The sequence below is a fragment of the Caenorhabditis elegans genome, chromosome II, assembly GCF_000002985.6.
Source record: "Caenorhabditis elegans chromosome II".
Classification (NCBI taxonomy): domain Eukaryota; kingdom Metazoa; phylum Nematoda; class Chromadorea; order Rhabditida; family Rhabditidae; genus Caenorhabditis; species Caenorhabditis elegans.
The window spans coordinates 14,699,363-14,719,982 of record NC_003280.10 but is presented as its reverse complement, the minus strand read 5'-3'; the positions used below and the strand labels follow the sequence as shown (position 1 = coordinate 14,719,982).

General features: G+C 40.8%; 1 protein-coding gene and 2 pseudogenes across 4 annotated transcripts; 1 reads left to right on the top strand and 2 right to left on the bottom strand.

The window, feature by feature from the left end:
* Positions 1 to 312: 312 nt before the first annotated feature.
* On the bottom strand, positions 313 to 1,621 carry C09F9.4 (annotated as a pseudogene). The gene is made up of 4 exons: positions 1,289 to 1,621; positions 1,195 to 1,243; positions 961 to 1,145; positions 313 to 507 (listed from the first exon to the last, which is right to left on the bottom strand). Coding segments are annotated over exons 1-4 (762 nt in total).
* Positions 1,622 to 1,757: 136 nt separating this feature from the next.
* C09F9.7 lies at positions 1,758 to 6,643 on the top strand (annotated as a pseudogene). 2 transcript variants are annotated; one of them is made up of 10 exons: positions 1,758 to 1,886; positions 2,108 to 2,213; positions 3,244 to 3,453; positions 3,583 to 3,831; positions 4,161 to 4,345; positions 4,598 to 4,750; positions 4,800 to 4,924; positions 5,277 to 5,704; positions 6,269 to 6,321; positions 6,462 to 6,643. In that variant, coding segments are annotated over exons 1-10 (1,820 nt in total). The 2 variants fall into 2 exon arrangements; another variant differs by lacking the exon at positions 6,269 to 6,321 and having other exon boundaries at positions 6,462 to 6,467.
* A 99-nt stretch (positions 6,644 to 6,742) lies between these two features.
* On the bottom strand, positions 6,743 to 14,468 carry C09F9.2 (EGF-like domain-containing protein). The gene is made up of 8 exons (NM_064652.3): positions 14,243 to 14,468; positions 13,072 to 13,154; positions 12,313 to 12,662; positions 11,267 to 12,262; positions 8,359 to 11,204; positions 8,265 to 8,313; positions 8,031 to 8,215; positions 6,743 to 7,577 (listed from the first exon to the last, which is right to left on the bottom strand). The coding sequence occupies exons 1-8, from the start codon at positions 14,465 to 14,467 to the stop codon at positions 7,383 to 7,385; spliced, it is 4,929 nt and encodes a 1,642-aa protein (NP_497053.1). The 5' UTR covers position 14,468; the 3' UTR covers positions 6,743 to 7,382.
* Positions 14,469 to 20,620: the final 6,152 nt, after the last annotated feature.

The window sequence follows — 20,620 nt, the reverse complement described above, 5'->3', positions numbered from 1 at the left end:
AAATGACTACTGTAGCGCTTGTGTCGATTTACGGGCTCGATTTTTGAAACGTAACAAAATCGAATTCGCTACAAGATATGTTGCGCGTCAAAAATTTTGCCCAATACGCATTCTCAGAAATTTGTTTCCGTAATAGCTGCAGTGCGGGGAAGTTAATTTGCGCGGTTATTCAAAATCTTAACAAAAAATCCGCAATACCACTACTCGAAGTTTGAAATAAAAAATTAAAAACAAACAAAAAATGAAGCGTGATCGCGCACACCGAAGATTGAGATAAAGTCAAACAGATATATTAAATATATTAAAGATTATCTAATACTTAGTGGCATACTTATTATTCGAGCTCGCCGAGTTCTGCCGATGACGGCCGCCCAACGTGTAGTAGCCTGTCGGATCGTTGGGATATGACACGTATGGCGTCGTGGATGGTGGTCGGGACTGGACTGGTGGCTGCTGTTGTTGTGGTGGGACTTCTTCGTGTTGTTGGGATGCGGGCTTTGATCCGACCTGTAATTTGTTCGGGCTCAGTCTTTGACGTAGTACTACATAGGCAATTACCGTTTGGCAAATTGCCGGTTTGCCGATTTGCCAGAAGTTTTCAATTCAGGCAAATTTCTGTTTGCGTGAAATCAATTTGCCGGAAAATTATAGAGAGATTTTATGAATATCTACAGCAGGGGTGGATGGCAAACGATTTATTCCGGCAAATGGCAAATCGGCAATTTGCCGAAAATTGAAATTTCCGGCAAATCGGTAAATTGTCGGAATTGAAAATTTCCGGCAAATCGGCAATTTGTTGAAAATGAAAGTTTCCGGCAAATCGGCAAGCGGGCAATTTGACGATTTTGCCAAAAATTTGACGAACCGCAGCTGCCCTAATCTACAGTTATCCAGTCTAGAGGCACTGGCAACATAAGATCCTCAAAACTTCTTAGTTCATAAATCAGGCCAAAAGCCAACCTTAGAATACCACTCGGCGTAAGTAGTCTCTCCAACACCTCCTGGTGGTCCTTCAATATTTCCATTTGGGTCGGCACCGTGAGCAGCAGAGGCCGATGTTACTTTGGTCGATGCGACCGTCGTTTGGGAATAGAATCGCTGTGGTTGGTGGTAGATGGCATTGTCGAATCCTCCTTTCTCGTTTACTGTAAAAGTTATATTGATTTTTGCCGGTCTATCTTAATCCAAACTTACACATTCTACTGGCGTACGACATGTGATGATCGGCGACTGGGTAGGCGGTCTGAAAACTCATATAATTTGCACAACCTTCATCTCAAAAACTCACATAGGTCCTCTTTTTGCATTTTGAGCAACACATGTAGCAAATGCATAATACAGCAATAGCAGTAGCCACTGAGCAACCAGCGATGACGACGATGTTGCGCCACATTCGCCAATCTGTGAGAGTTTCCTCATTGGATGGAGCAGTGGTGGTATCGACCTCAGTGACTTTAACGGTTGATGGCTCGATAGAGAAGGCTCCGATTTGACCACGAACCGCATTCTCCTCAACCATTGATTTGAGCTCCATAGGCTTGGCGGTATCTTCCATGGCGACCACTTCGAACTCGGCGATGACTGATCCTTTTTCGTAGCCGACAATCTTGGAGACTCGCATTCCCTTCCATCTCTTGGCGAGAAGCTCGTCGATTGATTGAGTGACTTCTTTGGTGAAATCTTGGTAGTATCCTGTCTTTGGATCGTTGAGTGCCTCGTTGAATTCACGGTTGAGAATTCTGACGCGGAGGCCGTATCAATGCTGGCGCAATTGTTGTTACGTCAATGATTAAGCCAACACATTCGATGGCTGATCGTTTCGATTTTATGCTCAAACAGTACCGGAAACTGGCCGGCGGAGGTCATGTTGGATTCGATAATGCCACGTAAGTTATTTTCTAAAAAAGTTGAAACGTACAAGAAATACGAATTTTGAATTTTTTTTTATGAATTTTTGAAAAATATTGAGTTAAAAATTGGAAAAATTGAATTCGATTTTTTTAATTTCCAGAATTTTGGAATTTATATAATAAAATAATTGAAACAAAGAGTAAATTAGATTTTCAAGAAAAAGTTGCAAATAGAAGCTGTAACATATATTTTTCAGATTCCTGTCAGAACGTGACACTGCTGACCGAAACTACGCATTATCGTATTACATGAAAGAGTATCGATGCTTTCCGGACGAATCTCAGGTCTATGAAAAGGCAAAGGTTTTTCTTTTTCGGCCCCTTCTAGCCAAATTTTTTCTCTGTACTCGGTTCAAAAATCTAGAATATCGGGCCTGCCAATTTTATATTATATTTTATTTTGAAAGTTAATCTGAAATAATTTTTCTCTAAAAAAGTTCCTGAAAATTTTGAAAAATCCACCGGCAGCCCTGTCTAGCACATCTCACCTTATGTGGTAGTGTCCGTCCGAAAAAATTGTCTCAAAGTGTCTGAGGGAGCTGGAATTCGAATTTAAATAAAATGTTCGAATTTAGTTTAAAAAAAAATTCAAATTCCATCCAAAAAACAAAATTTTTGAAAAGTTGCGAAAAGGTAGTTCGAATTTTTTTGTCGAAAAAAATTTGAGAAAAATTCAATTTTTTAAAACAGATTTTAAATTGTTACTAAAAAAAACGATATTTTGTTTATTTTTTTTGAGAAATAAAAATAATTTTTCCAGAAAAAATAGTGTTTTTCTTTGTTCTTTTTTCGAATTTCAAAAAAAATTCAAGAACAATCCCTAATTTTGCTGATTAAAAAAAAAAAAAACTTAGAATATATTTTGGATCTTTTTGAAAAAAGTTTTAAAAAATCAATTTTTTACAATTTTTAAATTCTAACTGCGATTTATTTATTTTTTTGATATCCCGGAAAAATTAAAGTTTAGATTTCCAAAAAAGGAAAATCATATGGCTTCTTTTGCAGGCAGGCGCGGATTTACGACCTGGTGCCTGCCTTCCTGACCGCCGTTCGCCTATTTTCTGCATATTGAAAAAAAAATCGAAATCGCTAGATTTTTTATATTTTTGAAAAAAAATTATATTAAATTTTTTTTTTGATTTTCAGACAAATTTCAAATTTCAGCACCCCCCACACAATAATTGTGTTACCTATTTTATAATTTTCTCTCACAAAACCAATAAAAACTGTCCGAGTCTATTAGTATTCTTTACTAACCCCAGTGACTGTTCTATCCCCTTGGTTTTGCACATTTCACCGCACCGAACACTGTTTAACCTTTGAAATTAAACAGGGACTGCGTGAAGAGCTTGATCTCTACTTCCAACTGTGCTCACTGGAGACCAACTGTGACACGGCTGCAGTCATGGCCGCTACGTTGGCAAATGGTGGAATCTGTCCGTTGACGACCGAGAAGTGTTTGGGATCCCGTCCGTGTCGTGATATTTTGTCGCTGATGTACTCGTGCGGAATGTATGATTATTCAGGAAAATTCGCGTTTCAGGTATCGATTTTTTAAAATTTTGGAAAAATCATGGAAAAATTTGCATAGGTTTCAAGTAATTTTAAGTAGTTTGAAAATATTTGAAAAAGAAAACATTTCATTTTTTATGAAAAAAAAAAACGTTTCCAGGTTGGACTTCCAGCCAAATCCGGTGTCTCTGGTATCATGATTGTGGTCATTCCAAATGTGATGGGAATCGCACTCTACTCGCCGCCACTCGACAAAACTGGAAATTCGTGTCGTGGAGTCGCGTTCTGTCGTCAGCTCATCGATAAATTCAACTTCCATAATTATGATTCGTTGCTCCATCCTGATGATTCAAGGAAAATCGACCCTCGTAGAAAGATTGGACCACGAGAGAATGAGACTATTGTGCAGGTGAACCTTTTTTTTTTTACAAAAAATAAGCTATTTTTGGCAAACCGGCAATTGCCGCCGACACCATGCTGTGCGCCTTTAAACAGTACGTAAATTTCACTTTTTGGTTTTTCATCGATCTTTCATAGGCTTTCAAAACACTATGAAAAATAGACGGGACTTCCAAAAAGTAAAATTACAGTAACCTTTGAAGACGCACACCGTTCTGCACTTTAACAAAAAGTCGTTTCGAGACCGGGTACCGTATTTTTGGTGAAAAAAGCGTGAAATTTTTGGGTCTGGGTAGTAATTTTCGCTGCGAGACCCTGAAACAAATAACTTTGTTCCAGGTTATGTACGCTGCAAAGAATGGAGATTTGGATTCCCTCCGCCGAATGTTCATGCAAGGAGCCGATCTCAAGACTGCCGATTATGATAATCGTACGGCGCTCCACGTGGCAGCCGCTGAGGGAAGAATCAAAGTGTGCAAGTTTTTGATCAATATTGTCGGAATTCCACATGACGTTCGCGATAGGTGAGGAAAATAGTTGGAAATTTATTTAAAAAATTAAAAAAAACCTGTCCTTTAAGTTATTTTCGACTAAAAATTAACAAAATGTTTCATTCTCTGGTTGAAAGTGGTGTAGTTTTCCAAAATTTCAATAATTAAAGACATTGGACGGTAGGAAACTCTACTTTATATATAGTAAATAATAAGGAAAAAAAATAGTAAAATATATACTAAATCTGAAAAAAAGGGGTTTACCAAAAGTTTAAAAATTTCCAGATGGGGCCGCTATCCACTGGACGATGCCCGCCAGTTCAAGAATAAAGAGGTCGCGCTCTACTTGTTCCGTCTCCAATATCCAACAAAGAGAATGCCGGAGAACTGGTTCGAAGTTGGCGGAGATCTTCTCGTTTCGGAACTTGAACCCGATAAGTGAGAGAAATTTTTAATTTTTTGCAAAAAAAAACCAACAAATTTTTAGCTCAAGCGTCGATGACGGAGAAGCCGAGAGCTCTGGAGAGGATGAGCTTGGAAATGGAATAACTGGAATGTTGACTGACGATTTGGAGAAACGAGAGTGGGCGCTTCATGCTAATGGAAATATGGGTGAGTGAGATATATAGAAAAAAATATAGAAAAACTTTCGAAAAAAAAGTATAAAAAGTTGAAAAAAATCCAAGATTTCCTTAAATTACGCAAAAACTACAAAAACAAAAAATTGCAAAAGGACGTAATTTTTCAATTTTGTTTATATTCTGTTCGAATTCCCTCTAAACGAGTCTTATAAAAAACCAATCTAAAAACCTCCGGCAAACCGGCAAATCGCCGGAAATGGAATTTGGAATTTGGAAATGGAATGCCGGAAATGGAATTTTCCGGCACATCGACAATTGTCGCCCAGTTCTGCAGTTTTCTTACCACCATAATAACCCTTATGTACATTTCTAACTACTTCCAGAACAACACCAAACGAGACCATTTTTAGGCGAAATCAACTACCAGCTTGTCAGAAGGAAATCATCAAAAGCTCCACCGACGCCCGACTACAAGCCACCGCAATTTGGCTACGGTGCTCTTCCAGTTAGCAAGTACCAGCAGCAGCTTCAACTTCAGCAGCAACAGCAGCAAAACGAAAAGAAAGCCAGCCAAGACAAGCATCGTAACATCAATGGGCATGGACATATGAATGGCAATGGAACTCACACAAACGGCAATCATCAACATCACCAGCCCCACCAGCTCCCGCAAAACATTCCACATCATATGCTGCTCAACGGTGCCGCCGGAGGGCTCAATACGCGGAGGCTCAGCTCGCCGAACGAGCAGGACGAGGATAATGTGCGTAGTTCTAGCTCGCAGGAACTGTTGAAGTCTCTTGATGTTTAGGTTGTCTAACTTTTTTGTTTTTTGTGTTATTCTTGTCGGCTTTGGAAAATGAGGATTTAGCATATAAATCCTCATTTTTCGAACTCCACCTAAACATTGAAATGAGCTTATTCGCATCCGATTTTCGAAATAGGCTCATTTTTTTCTGCAAATTTTATACTTAAAAATTGAAGAATCAGTATCATTAAGACAAGGATTTATTCATGTAATGTAGAAAAATGTAAAAATGCATTTTTATACATTTTTACCATTATTCATGAGTGTCGAAAAATGTAATAAAACGAAGTCATTTTTTTTTGCATTTTTCGACATTGACCGAGCTTCACTTCACATGCTGAAAGCGAGAGACGCAGAGAGACATGTGTATGTGAAGTGGGTCGATGTCGAAAAATGTCGAAAAATGCAAAAATAAATATTTTTAAAAACATTTTTCGACATGCAATAGAGGGAAAAATGCATAAAATACATACTTGCATTTTTCTACAACACATGAATAACCCGATAACATTTTAATAGTGTTGCACTTTTTCAAAACCTATTTGAGTAGCACTCTCACTATTTTAGGACATCGTTGTGGTGCTAGTGAACCGACCAATAGAGATGTTAGACAAGAAAAGGTTCGACCTAACTAGATAATTTTTAATATAACGAGATCCTACTAATCTCCAACTTTTTTGTTCCCTAACATTTTGAGATGCAAAATTAACAGGTTGAAAAAAAAACAAAAAAATCCTTAATATTTATTTTTTTATTTCAGAATTAATAAGGATCAACACATCGACGTGGATAGTGTCTAAATATAATACGCATTTTATGATTTTTTTAAAATTTCTTCATTCTTTTATGTTCCCGCTTTATCAAGATATTTGTTACCCGGCTCCCTGTTACCAAAGACTGAGTATCTTCTGGATACCACCACACACCCACCCAATTCTTTAACACCGGTTTCGCATAATTTCAGTGATTTTCTTTTCCCGTTTAGTAGCTCCCATTCTCTGTAAGAGATTTTTCTTTTTTTTTCTTCTTTTTGCTATGAAAAATAATAAATCTTTATGATTAGAATTTTGTAAAAAATCTGAAAATCTGAGAAGTTGGGAAACACAAAATTTAAAAAAAGAAACAGAACAGACACCAGTACAAGTTTTGGGGGAAGTTGGGAGGGTGGAAAAAATAAGAAAGACACTATACAATCGACATGAGCAAGGGCGGGGGGAAATAAAATATTTGGAGATTTGCGGCGTGGCCGAGTTTTCTCCGCGGCCAGGCAGCAAAAATCGATAGGTTTTACGGGAATACAAATTTCTGTGAATGCGTATTTGGCAACATGTTTGAAAATATCTCGTAGCGAAAACTAAAGTAATCCTTTAAATGACTACTGTAGCGCTTGTGTCGATTTACGGGCTCGATTTTTGAAACGTAACAAAATCGAATTCGCTACAAGATATGTTGCGCGTCAAAAATTTTGCCCAATACGCATTCTCAGAAATTTGTTTCCGTAATAGCTGCAGTGCGGGGAAGTTAATTTGCGCGGTTATTCAAAATCTTAACAAAAAATCCGCAATACCACTACTCGAAGTTTGAAATAAAAAATTAAAAACAAACAAAAAATGAAGCGTGATCGCGCACACCGAAGATTGAGATAAAGTCAAACAGATATATTAAATATATTAAAGATTATCTAATACTTAGTGGCATACTTATTATTCGAGCTCGCCGAGTTCTGCCGATGACGGCCGCCCAACGTGTAGTAGCCTGTCGGATCGTTGGGATATGACACGTATGGCGTCGTGGATGGTGGTCGGGACTGGACTGGTGGCTGCTGTTGTTGTGGTGGGACTTCTTCGTGTTGTTGGGATGCGGGCTTTGATCCGACCTGTAATTTGTTCGGGCTCAGTCTTTGACGTAGTACTACATAGGCAATTACCGTTTGGCAAATTGCCGGTTTGCCGATTTGCCAGAAGTTTTCAATTCAGGCAAATTTCTGTTTGCGTGAAATCAATTTGCCGGAAAATTATAGAGAGATTTTATGAATATCTACAGCAGGGGTGGATGGCAAACGATTTATTCCGGCAAATGGCAAATCGGCAATTTGCCGAAAATTGAAATTTCCGGCAAATCGGTAAATTGTCGGAATTGAAAATTTCCGGCAAATCGGCAATTTGTTGAAAATGAAAGTTTCCGGCAAATCGGCAAGCGGGCAATTTGACGATTTTGCCAAAAATTTGACGAACCGCAGCTGCCCTAATCTACAGTTATCCAGTCTAGAGGCACTGGCAACATAAGATCCTCAAAACTTCTTAGTTCATAAATCAGGCCAAAAGCCAACCTTAGAATACCACTCGGCGTAAGTAGTCTCTCCAACACCTCCTGGTGGTCCTTCAATATTTCCATTTGGGTCGGCACCGTGAGCAGCAGAGGCCGATGTTACTTTGGTCGATGCGACCGTCGTTTGGGAATAGAATCGCTGTGGTTGGTGGTAGATGGCATTGTCGAATCCTCCTTTCTCGTTTACTGTAAAAGTTATATTGATTTTTGCCGGTCTATCTTAATCCAAACTTACACATTCTACTGGCGTACGACATGTGATGATCGGCGACTGGGTAGGCGGTCTGAAAACTCATATAATTTGCACAACCTTCATCTCAAAAACTCACATAGGTCCTCTTTTTGCATTTTGAGCAACACATGTAGCAAATGCATAATACAGCAATAGCAGTAGCCACTGAGCAACCAGCGATGACGACGATGTTGCGCCACATTCGCCAATCTGTGAGAGTTTCCTCATTGGATGGAGCAGTGGTGGTATCGACCTCAGTGACTTTAACGGTTGATGGCTCGATAGAGAAGGCTCCGATTTGACCACGAACCGCATTCTCCTCAACCATTGATTTGAGCTCCATAGGCTTGGCGGTATCTTCCATGGCGACCACTTCGAACTCGGCGATGACTGATCCTTTTTCGTAGCCGACAATCTTGGAGACTCGCATTCCCTTCCATCTCTTGGCGAGAAGCTCGTCGATTGATTGAGTGACTTCTTTGGTGAAATCTTGGTAGTATCCTGTCTTTGGATCGTTGAGTGCCTCGTTGAATTCACGGTTGAGAATTCTGACGCGGAGGCCGTAACGACGCTTGGCAGAGACTTCTGGCTCGTAGACAGTGTAGGAGTGTTTGGTGTGCATTGGTGGCATAAGGACCTTCGTTGTGGTTCCAGATGATGAGATGGTCTTCTTGGTAGACGTTGGAACTGGTTTAACATCTGTTGTAGTTGTTGTGCTAGTCTCAGCTGTAACCTCTTCAGGTGCGTCGGTAGTTGTGGTAGCTTCCATAACCTTCTGCTCAGTGCACTTGTTCAAACAGATCTTCGACTTACTCTTGAGCGGCGTCGTCTCATGCTTTCTAATCTCTCCGTTCTTTTCAATAACTCCTCCGAATGGAGAATAGAGCAAAAAGACACATTCCTGAAGATCCACATCGAACTCATCCTCGCTGTGAAGTTCACGAGAGAAGTTGGCAGTCAAGTATCCATTGACATAAGTGGTCTCCACATCGAAGATATCCTGCTGCTCATCCACCACTGGTCTTCCGTAGTTTGGCATGAACTGGTCTGTCACCATTACTGCATTGTTCTGGATTCCAATGACTACTGCATCAGCGGCAGCCATGTTTCCATCAGTGGAAAATCCGAGGGCAGTCCATTGGCTTGTCTGCAGTGCTCCGTGAATCGTGAATCGGGCTACTGATCCATCAGAAATCCAGGAAATGGTGTAGATACACTGCTCTCCAGTACATCCTTCTGGATGACGGATACTACCTTCACATGTGTCCTCCAAATGCATTCCATGGACTGTTGGTGGCTGTGGGCGAGATTCTACAGATGTTTCAACTTCCTCGAAGAAGTTGACTGTCATGACACCTCTGGCATTCTTTCCGTGGTACTTCATAGCATTCTCGAAGAACTCTGGAGCAGCCTTGATTGGAGCACCTCCAGTAGTGTGCACGTAGTTCATAGGATCCGCGCCCTTAGCCCAGATAACTGTCATTGGTCCGTTAACAAACGAGTTATCCCATTTCTCCTCGGCTTGGAGCTTCTTGCGGAAGATCAGAGTAGTGACTCCATCCTCCTGGAAGGCGGCGGCAGAAGTCAGCGAGTTTTCTCCACCAAAGAATGTATCCTCCATAGGTGTAGCCTTCGATGGTGAGTACATATCCATAATACGAGCACGACCATTGGACACCATTCCAACGACCATATCGGCGCAGTGCATGGCGCTTGTGGCAACACGAGTAGCAGCTCGACGGACTCTGCGGGAGATCGGAGCCTTGGTTTCATGGGACACAGTCTTTCCGGTTTCATCACATAAGCAGATCTTGGTAGCTGATACTTGTGGCTGAACTTGATCGTGGTATCCAATTGGAGTCTTGGGGTTTGTGAAGTCAGAGCTCTTGCGAGCCAACACACGACCTCCACCAACTGGGAACAGGAAGTAGTGGCACTCGTCGAGAGAGACATCGGTTTTCGTGTCCTTGGAGATGAGCTTTCTGCGGAACCAAATAGTCTGCAAATCATCCTCCACCTTTCCTCCCATATCGTAGATATCCTGTCTGTCAGCTGGATCAATTGCTGGAAGTTGTCTTCCATAGGCAAACCGATCCACGATGTATGCCTTGCCGTCAAAGAACCATCCGGTGTACATATCTGCATTTGTCATTTGTCCGTCTCTGGAGAATCCAATTCCAGTCCAACGTCCCGGGGTCTTGGCAGTGATCTCGAAGCGGACATCTTTCTTTGCAGAGTCAACGTTCCATTTTGCAACGTAGTCGCAGTCCTTGTCAGCACATCCCTCTGGGAAGCGGTATTCATTGGTGCAGGTATAGGATGCTGGGGCTGAGGATGCTGAGCTAGTAGTAGCCTTCTTCCCTCCAGTACAGCTTCTGATGCAAACTGGCTTGTCAGACGATAGTGGAGTGCTCAAGTGAATTGACACATTTCCATATTGATCCAATTTTCCGCCGGCAATCGGGTAAAGCATCTTCCAGCAGGAATCTCCATCGAATTGCTTATCAGTATCATCACCAGTGTTCACCTTTCTCACAAATTGAGCACGAAGGACACCGTTGGAATAGGTTCCGATGACGTCGGTGCTGCTCTTCACATTCTGCACGGCGTCCATTGCTGGCTGATCGTAACCACGGCTTTGCATGTCGTTCAGCTGAATCTTTCCGTTTCTTGTGGTCACGATGATCATATCGGCGTCAACCATAGTTCCATCCTTGCTGAAGCCGACTCCAGTCCAAGAGTTGTCATTGACACGGGTCTCGAGGGAGAACTCGATCTCGTCGGTCTCTTCCATATAGTTCCAAGAGAGTTTGTACTCACAATCCGAGCATCCAGCTGGGTAGCGGAAGTCTCCGTAGCAGACATCCCCGTTCACACTTGGAGGAGCAGTTTGCGTTGGGACTGGGGTTGTTGGAGCAGTGGATTTTAAAGTTGTAGGTTGGACTGAAATATTTATTTTTAATGAATTGTAGCTAGAGAGAGATAGTTTAAATAAAATTAATTACCATCAGTCGGACAATCTCCCCAGTAGACACATTGACCTTGTGGGTTACGGGCATACCCCTGAAGGCAAGCACATGCCGCTGATCCACAATCTGTGCATTCTGATCTAGTGAAGATCGAGAAACAATCAGCCTCACAAACTCTTCCACACTCATTCAACGTCTCATTCAAACTGCATTCAGTGACAATAACCTTCTGAGTGGTTCCCTTAGAAGCTTCCGAGGGTTGTGTGATTTCATTTCTGTCAATCGTGCTTTGAGTAGTCTCCACAACCTCGTGTTTCTTGGTGGTAACCTTCTCGTCCTTCAACTCTGGGCAGTCACCCCAATAGATACATTTTCCATTGTGTCTAACATAGTTGTCAGCACAAGTGCAGCCTGGTTTCTCACAGCTTGCTGGACACGGAGCAGTGTCGTACATATTGGCACATGTTGGCTCACAAGCAGTTCCGCACTTTGCCCACGTAGAGTTGGCCTCGCACGTCTCCTCATTCTCAACAGTCTTGTCACAGAAGTCGAATGGAACACAAACATCCTCATCGTTAGCCATTCTTACGAATCCTTCCTTGCAGATGCATCTTGGAGTTCCACAGCTGTTCGGGCAGTTCGGGGTGGTCTCCGGGAAATGCGTCCAATCACAAGAATGCTCGCATTCTCTAGAGCTCTCTGGACACTCGGACCATTGCTCATTTGGTCCGCATTCCTGATCTCCAGCGTCATTCTGTTCGCGTGACGTGGCATTGGTGATAATCGAGGAGATGGTAGAGGATGGAGATGAAGAGGTGGTCGCCACGTTTCTTCCAGCAAAGTCACCAGCTGAAAGATCACAGGTGGCTTCCGGACTCTTCCATCCGACGGCGATCCATGATTGTCCTGGGTAACGGAGTACGAATTCGATCTCGTCCTTGAGCAGTCTCCAGTAGATCTTGTTTCCTTGATCCTCGCGTTTTTGGTAGAGAGTCTCGTCAAAGTCAGAGACGCTTCGGATGCTGTCGGATTCTGAAATATAGAATATGAACATTCTGGATTAATATTTTCTCGCAACTCACCAAGTTCACAAGTCTTTCCATATCTGCTTGTTGGGCAGAAGCACTGACGTCTTGGAGTATCCCCTCCAAGTCGACAATATCCCTGAACTCCACAGTCATCATCCTCCTTGCACTCGTCCTGAAATTGACATTCAGATCCGTAGAAGCCATCGAAGCACTGACACACTCCATTCATACGATTGCCGTTTCCGACACACGTGTCTCCGTCGGGAATCACGTTGACGATGTTGATATCGGCGCACGAATAGAAGAAATATGAGTTTCCATATTCGGTGGCTTGGGTTGTCATTCGGATTGCACAGTCCTTGCACTCGAAGTTTGGTGGAAGCTCCACCTTTTTCGTGGTTTCTCTGAAATATTGGCGATTACCAGAAAAATGTATTTAAAATTGATTTTGCTGCAATTTGAACCAGGGAAATTGCCGTTCGGCAAATTTATTTTTAGCCGATTTTCCGGAAATTTTTAATGCCGGCAATTTGCCGATTTGCCGATTTGCCGGAAAAAATTTGAAAAGTAACCAAGTTCTATGAAATTATCTAAAATTATTTTTTTATCCCACTTAAAATTTCCGGCAAACAACGGAAAAATAAAAAATTTTAAAAGGGAATTTTTGGAAACTTTCTGAGCTTTTTGAGAAACTTCCAAATTTCTCTGGAAGGCTCTGGAAAATTCTGGAAAACTCTAGAAAAATTTGAAAACCTATAAAATGTGGGCACTACGTCAGATAATAAAAATAAAGTTTAAAAATAAAAAACGTACGTCACGTTAAAAGCATCATTGAAGTTGGTGAAAATGGCAATTGGCTCATCCGACGAGTTGAGAACTTCCAAACGAATTCCACCCTGAAAGTTATGGTTTTTTTATTAATTGATTTTGAATCCAAAAATCCCTCTCTGTCCGGAAATCCAACTGTTTCTGTTATTTTCTTTTTTCCCGCTAAACTGGGTCATCTTACCGACGGAATTTTTCATCAATCAACGTCTTTTTTCTCTCTCAGTGAGAAGAGTCACAATCTCTTAACCTAGTTCAAATCCGATAGTCAATTGAAAAGATACTTGGTTGGGTTCAGTTTTAAAAAGTCAAGGAGGTTCTTGTCGGTCAGCAGTTGTTTTTTAGAGGAAAGTGAAATTTATAAGTCAAGTGGGAATTAATGCATAACTTTTTTTTTAGAATATTAAAGAAATCTCGGACACCGCCACCTTGAAATTCCCTGAGCTTCAACTTTGCACGCCACGGAACCCCGTAGATGTCGGGTCATGCATATCAGCCAAACCCCAATTTAGTTGAATTATCAGAACATTTCCAGAAAATAGCCCGATTTTTGAAAAATTTTCTTCAGCTGTTTGGAGAGAAGCCAAGTGTACTCCATGTGCACTTTCCTCCAAAATTTCCATCTTCTCCCTAATAATACAACAGTACTATTATTACGTTTCAACACTCTTTCCAAAATCAGATAACTCATATTGGATTGGCAGGTCCTGTCTCCGAGTCTCTGATATCTATAGTTTATGATCAGGTCAATGCCATCCACCTTTCTTCCCTCTTCCCTCCTCCCCCAATAGTACGAGATGCCGACACTAATTGGTAGGACCAATTCGGGTCGAACGCATTATTATGTAATACACTTTTTATGGCTGTGTGAGGAAAGTAAGAAAGATGAGCGAGTGGATTTAGTGACCGTTTCATTAAATTTAAAATTGAAATTGAGTGAGGAAAATGATAGATTTGGCGCACTAAAATGTTGGTTAATTTTGAAGATATAAAACATACGTTTAACTACAGAAACATAGAAAAAGTTTGCAACTTTTTGATAAAACAAGTGGCAATTTTTGGACTTTTTGTCTTTGTATTTCTGTAGTTAAAATTTGCTGCTTTATTTCGGGAAATCTAAATTTTCAGATAAAAAAATCTAATTTTAAACATAACTAACCATATGCGGAACAGCTACAAACCAATTCATCTCAACTGTGGATCCGGCTTTCATGAAGGTTCGGACACCTTCTCCGGGTGCCGGTTTCTTGACTCCACATGGTGGTTGACTGTTTGATGAGCTGTAAAAGTCGAGAGCCGGAGCTCGAGCTGGCGGGTAGACAAGTTTGATGTGTGCCGTGGCGAGGGTCGCCAGAAGCAGTGCTAACACTGCTCGTATTAACATTTCTGCAATTATTGGTTCATTTTAGAATGCACAGATGAATAAAGAAGATACGAGAAACTACATTCTTGAATTTCGGGGGTCCAACCTTTGACCTTCTGCTCCAAAACCATCCATCTTACCGACGGAGCCATATCTTATGGCTCAGTCGGTAAAAGACTTGCCTTTGGAAAATTACTCCAAGGTTTGACTCCCGGGTGAACATAGTCTCGAAAGATTTCCAAAACGGTTTCAAGGTGACATATGAGAGGTATAAGTAAGTAAAAGTACGCAAACAACGCAATTTTTTGTTTCAAAATTTGAAATTCCTCCCAACATACAGTTTAAACACAATTTCAAGTGGGTATGAAAAACGTATAAGAAGGATGAACAGAAGCCGTGTGGAACTGGTAGGAAGGGTGGTGAAAACTGAGAACAACAAGTATTAGCAGTTGGGTGGGGAGTAGGAGGAAGAGGAAAAAAAACGAAAAAAGATTCGATAAGTTATTGGCATGACAGGATTTTCTTTGCTTATTGTTCGGATGAAATGCTTGTTGGCAAGTGAGTACTATTCAGTAAAATGTCTGGAGAATAGTAGCTAGGAAAAAGAGTCTCCATAAAAAAATTTGGCTTGCGCCTGAGTTTATTGAAACTTTATATCTTGGTGCTTGGTCTTCGCAGGTGAGAAGCTTAGGCATATGTAAATTCTTAGGATTATGCTTAGGATAAAAGCCAGGCATAAGCACACGCCTAGTTTTTTTAAGTTAAAAAAAACATAAACTCAGACCTAGGCGTGGCGACTTAAATTGTATTTAAAAAACATCGAAACCTTGTGAAAATTGACTGAAAATTTGGAAAACTCGAAAAAAAAACAAGATAAGCTTGACGTTCGTTTGGCTATCAACTTGGAAGTCGCCCATGAGCAATGTGGACCGCTTTTGCACGCGTTAGACAAACTAACATATATTGACTACAGAAGCGTCTAAAAGCCGTGCAGCAAGTGGATGATGATCCAGTAACCTTGATGTTCTATGTTCTCGAACGAAAAACGAACAAAAAATAAGAAAACAGAGGAAGAGATAGAAATGGAAAAAAAATTCGGGATGAAATGATGAGACACAACATACCGGACACACAAAGACCTTGACCGCTTCGGAGATATGAGGGGATAGTGCAAGACTGTGCGTGTTGTGCAATAGTGCATAGTGGTTGAAATTGATGGGAGGAGGAGGAGAAGGAGAAGGGATTTGTTAGAAGATTAGAAGATTTTGAAAACTTTTCCATTTACAAAACTTGGAGCTTGGGGTGCTCTATGACCACCTGAAATCGGGCACCTAGGGCTCGGCGAGGTATGGTTACTGGCATGGTGGGGCTTCATTAAATACAGTGGAGAAATAGCTCTGGAGCCCAACACCACGGTTCGAATGAACCTTTTCGGTATTTTTTTTTAAAGTTTTATGAGGAAAGGAGTGAATGACTGAAAGATATCTACCTACTGGAGGACAGGTTCACCATCCCATAACCGACACTCACCTCGCTTGCCCAAAGTGGATACATAAAACACATAACGGTGTACTTCTATATACCCTATAAAACACAATACAATCCACCATTTATCTTTTTAGCCCCCTTTCCCCAATTTATATGAATTGCTGATGTTGTTGGCTGACAAAGTGGGACATGAACTGTGTAGAAAATCTAAGCGAACAAAAAGAGAAAAAAATCAGAAAGAAATCAAAAAGCGGAAATTCTTCGGGATTCGGGATTCTTCGGAGGCAAGAAATGAAACAAGAAGACCGTATCTTGCGGAAGGAATTGATAATTAGATACCATAGGAATAGTGAAAGTTCTCGAGGAAAGCGAGTAATTACAAGTTGTTGCGCGAGGGAAGGGTCTTTGCGGGATTTGGTGCCAAACGAGAAAAGGGGTCGCTGGCCTGTTGAGTTGCTAAAGGTTTATCCAAAATGTGGGCCGGGCCTATTTATAACAGATAATTTGGGATTACAGATAGCACCAAAAATTTTATTCCAAAAAAAAAAGAAAAACAGTTCAAAACGTGTACGTTGCCGCCACCCGGGCCGTCCAACACCAAAACAGTCTCCCAAAAGTAGGGACAAGGGCGATCAAAAGATAGAGATAAGGCGCTGGATTCGGTCGAGATTGATGGCGGGCTGGCCTTAAGAGAAGAGGGCTGGTAATACCTCAGAAAAGTGGGGATGATATCTGTTTAGTGGATGTTTCAAAGATGACCTAGTAGTAGTACAGTTGAAAGAAGTAAATATGTTGAAAGAAAGGCAGGAGGGTGGCACGAGTAGTGGATTTGGAGATAAGGAAGTTTAAGTCGAAGTGGTATATTATCTGAAGGGAAAAACGCGTACCGGCTGGAAAAGAAATGAATCAGCCGGTAAATTTCAGATTACGGAGCGAAAACGTGTATGGATTATGGGGATAAATATGAATTTTAGAAAAATACTCCAGGATTCGAGTACTGACAAAAATTACAGCATACTTTTTAAAGGTTTAATTTTTGGGCTCTGCGATTTTATGTATACAGGGGTGTGCGGCAAATTTTCCGAATTTCCCGAGCACAGCAAATTTCAAACATGGGGACTTCGCGAATTTGCCGAGCTCGCCAAATTTTGAAATCTGCCGCACACATAAAAATTTTAATAAAAATTTTGTCCAAAACTAGTGGCTTCGATCAAAAACAAAGCGAGTGAAGTATTTTTCCACATTTTGGTGCTTTTTCAGCTCCAAAGATTTTGCGATTTACCGAGTATACCACGGCAAAATTGGCAAATATCAAAAACTCGATTTGCCGAGTTTGCCGACCACGGCAAAACTGTCAAATTTGCCGAAATTGGCGAGCTCGGAAAATTTCAAAATTTACCGCACACCCCTGACAACAATGTACTAGACACTTACTGATTTTTCAGAAATGTTTTGGGAGTTTTCATAGTTCGTTTTAGATTATATTTTGCTATAATCTTCCTAGATAAATCCTATACGTAAGTGCACACTGCCACGTGCATATTATTTAATCGATTTTAGCTACACTGACTATCTGAAAAATGAACCACACAAATGCAGTAAAAGGAAGTTTTAAAAAAGAAAATTAAAACAAGAATTATCATAAATTGCCAACCGAAACACAGGGCACTTACACAGTTAGTTGCCCAAAAAGCTTTTCAAGTGAAAAAAAGTGAAAAAAAAACGCAGAAACGGTGAATGTTTCTGGTTAGAGGTTCGGAACACAACACACTCTATAATTGAACTGGATCCACAAAGCTATCGACAAATATTCGCTTCTAATGAAAAGGGTTAATCAGTTTGTTCTTCACCTGAATGTATGTGAGTGTGTCTGACTAACCGAATCCGGGTAAATGCTTTGTCAGTTGGGCGACGGCGCACCTTTTGACAGATCGAGATAAAATTAAGGTGTGGTGGTGGACGAGATGAAGCTTTTGAGAATCTTGAATTGGGATGATTCCCCCATTTAAATTGTTACCAAAGTTTTCTCGAAGGGCCCCTTTTGGCATTTTTTTTACTCATTTGTTGAAAGCTCAGCTAAAAAATTAAAACGGAGCTACAAGGCAGACCTGTAGGCGTTTTGAACTATCTGGTCACCTGACGCCCAAGAGATATGTAAAACGAACGGAATAAGTTGGGTAGAAGATGCTTGTGTTGTACGCGTCAAAAGCCTCCTCTTCCTCCTACCAACCACAACAATTCATCCGAAACTATTGTTGGAGAAAGGGAAAACGAGAGTGAATCCCTCCGAATGGGTGGTCAGAAGGGGGAAAGTTTCGGGTAAAACTTGTACGATTTCTTGTAACTAACTAGTGAGGCTAGAAAGTTAGCTAGGCCTATCACCTTTAGATGCTCATTTTTGTGGACCTCGTCAGAATTCTAGGTGATCTACTTCTAGGAGTCGCAGGGCCATATGACCTGCGGACCCGCTCAAAATAAATAGTGGGCCAAAACAAAATTGCCTTCATGCCTACGCCTGCCTAAAAAGTATATGGGACAAAGCTTATCCAACCAACCTCCTAATTCCACGTGTCAACTAAATTTCCCAAGTGCCTCGCTTTCTCATTTCAAAGGTATATACACATGTGTCACTTTCAATAGTCACAGACACATGTCACTTACTCCGAACAAACACATTTATGTACAAAGGTAATTCAGCCAATTTGTACGTTCCCCCGCCTTTCTCTATACTTTTCCTTATTTGACCTCCAGGAGGAAGCGTGAAAATCGGATTGTTGAACAAGATTTTTTTGGGCGGTGAAAGTTTTTAGGTTGCTCACTTATCAACGAGAAACCAAATTGATAAACAGATATATAAAATAGGCACATTAAATGTTGCGCGCGGGGAAATCTTAATCCAATCTCAATTAACAGACGATTAAAACGCAGTTAAACGACGGAATGGAACACAATCAAATGACTGACTGTAGAGGATTAGTGATGAAGCTCGTTAAAATTTTTGTTGAACAGTTTAAAAACAACATACAGTAGTTTAAGTTTATTTTAAAGGTTGCATCAAGTTTCAATTGAGTAAAACTCAGGCGCAGTTTGAGGGTCTAACGCCTGCCTGAAGTTTGCCTGCCTCACGCCGGCCTTTCGATTTTTTTTTGCATTTTTACGTAAATTTGTAAATTTCTAATTTTCTGCCAATTTGATGAAGAACAAATTAAAAAATTTAAAAAAAAATCACGTATGTTTTAGCATAAGACGCGGATTGGGCGAGAGGCAGGCTAAATGGAAGCCATAGCCCCACCAGGTCCATCATCATGGACCCGTGAAATGACTACCGCTTCAACTTTTTCTAGAGTGGAATTGATAACAATACCAAACTGATACATAGATAAAGCTTTGTATAAATATAAAATTGTTTTGCAAAGTTCATTATTTTTTAGGTTAAAAAAAACTTTGTTGAAAAATTACAAAAAAACTAGCAATTGATTTTCCGGTAGAACTTATAAGGGCCAAAGAAAGTGCAAAAGTCTGCTAAAAAAGTTTGCAAACTTAATTAATGAATTATACTTTAGTCTTCACATAATTCTAGGGATTAGATGATTAAATTTAGCGGGAGTGTCTAAACCGTAACCAGTACACAATAATAACACAAAACGGATCGGAAAGAGAAATGACTGGCGGCGGCGGCGGGAAAACCGAAAGGTATAAGCAAAAGACAAACGTCTTTACTGTCTTCTGTCTCCTCCCGCCTACATATCCATCCGATGACTTTGCATTGACCCAGTTGTGCGTACTACCAAGATAGAACACGGTGGGGATCGAAGAAGAAGAAGGGATAGAAAAGCAGCAAAAATTTGTAGGACAGCGCCCGATGTTCAGTCTACCGAAAAGTTAACGAAATCTCTTGTGCGCAAAATCCGATTTTGAGTGGCTTCTTTGTGATAGCCAAGTGATGATAAGTTGATAAGAAGTTCAAGTTCGGCACGAACTGGATCTTTAAGCCCGGATACTGCAAGAAAGTTGTGATTACCGTTGGACACTCTGGAAGTGAGCTAGAAGTTGGAAAGGACTCAATGGGTGAAATTTTCGGTCAAAAAATTTTCTGTTAAAATAGTTGTGGATTGGTTTGCAACTCCTGTTCCCGTTGAAAATTGTCTAAGCTTGGGCTTCCATGGTAGGCAGGCGCGGCTTCAGGGCCTGCCGCCTCACGCCGGTCTTTGCCTCTTTTCAGTATTTGGACGTGAATGTTAAAATTTCAAATTCTCTCATTTCTACAAATCTGTTGAAAATCCACTTGAAAAATTAAAAAAAAAATTCCCGTATGTTTTCGCATAAGTAGTGAGGCAAGCTGAGGTAGCCTTAAGGCCCGGTAGGGAGGCATTTAACGCCTACTTGGAAGCCCTATTCTGAACTCTCTAAGCTCCTACTCTAGGTTTTTTTCACCATAAAATGTTTCACTACCGGTAATTCTTTCCCCCTCCTTAATCGCTTTCTCTTCTTCCAAAAACATTGTAATTCCCCCGGATTTCGGGATCCCACTTCTCCGGATCGAACGGATTATAATGACGCCATACAACTGTCTCAGGTGATAGTTTTCTCCTTCGTTCTTTTCTTTTCAATTTTACGAGTAATTGTGGTGTGTTTTGTGTGGTCACCTACTTACTACTGACCGGTCTTGAGGGTGAGAAAAGTTTT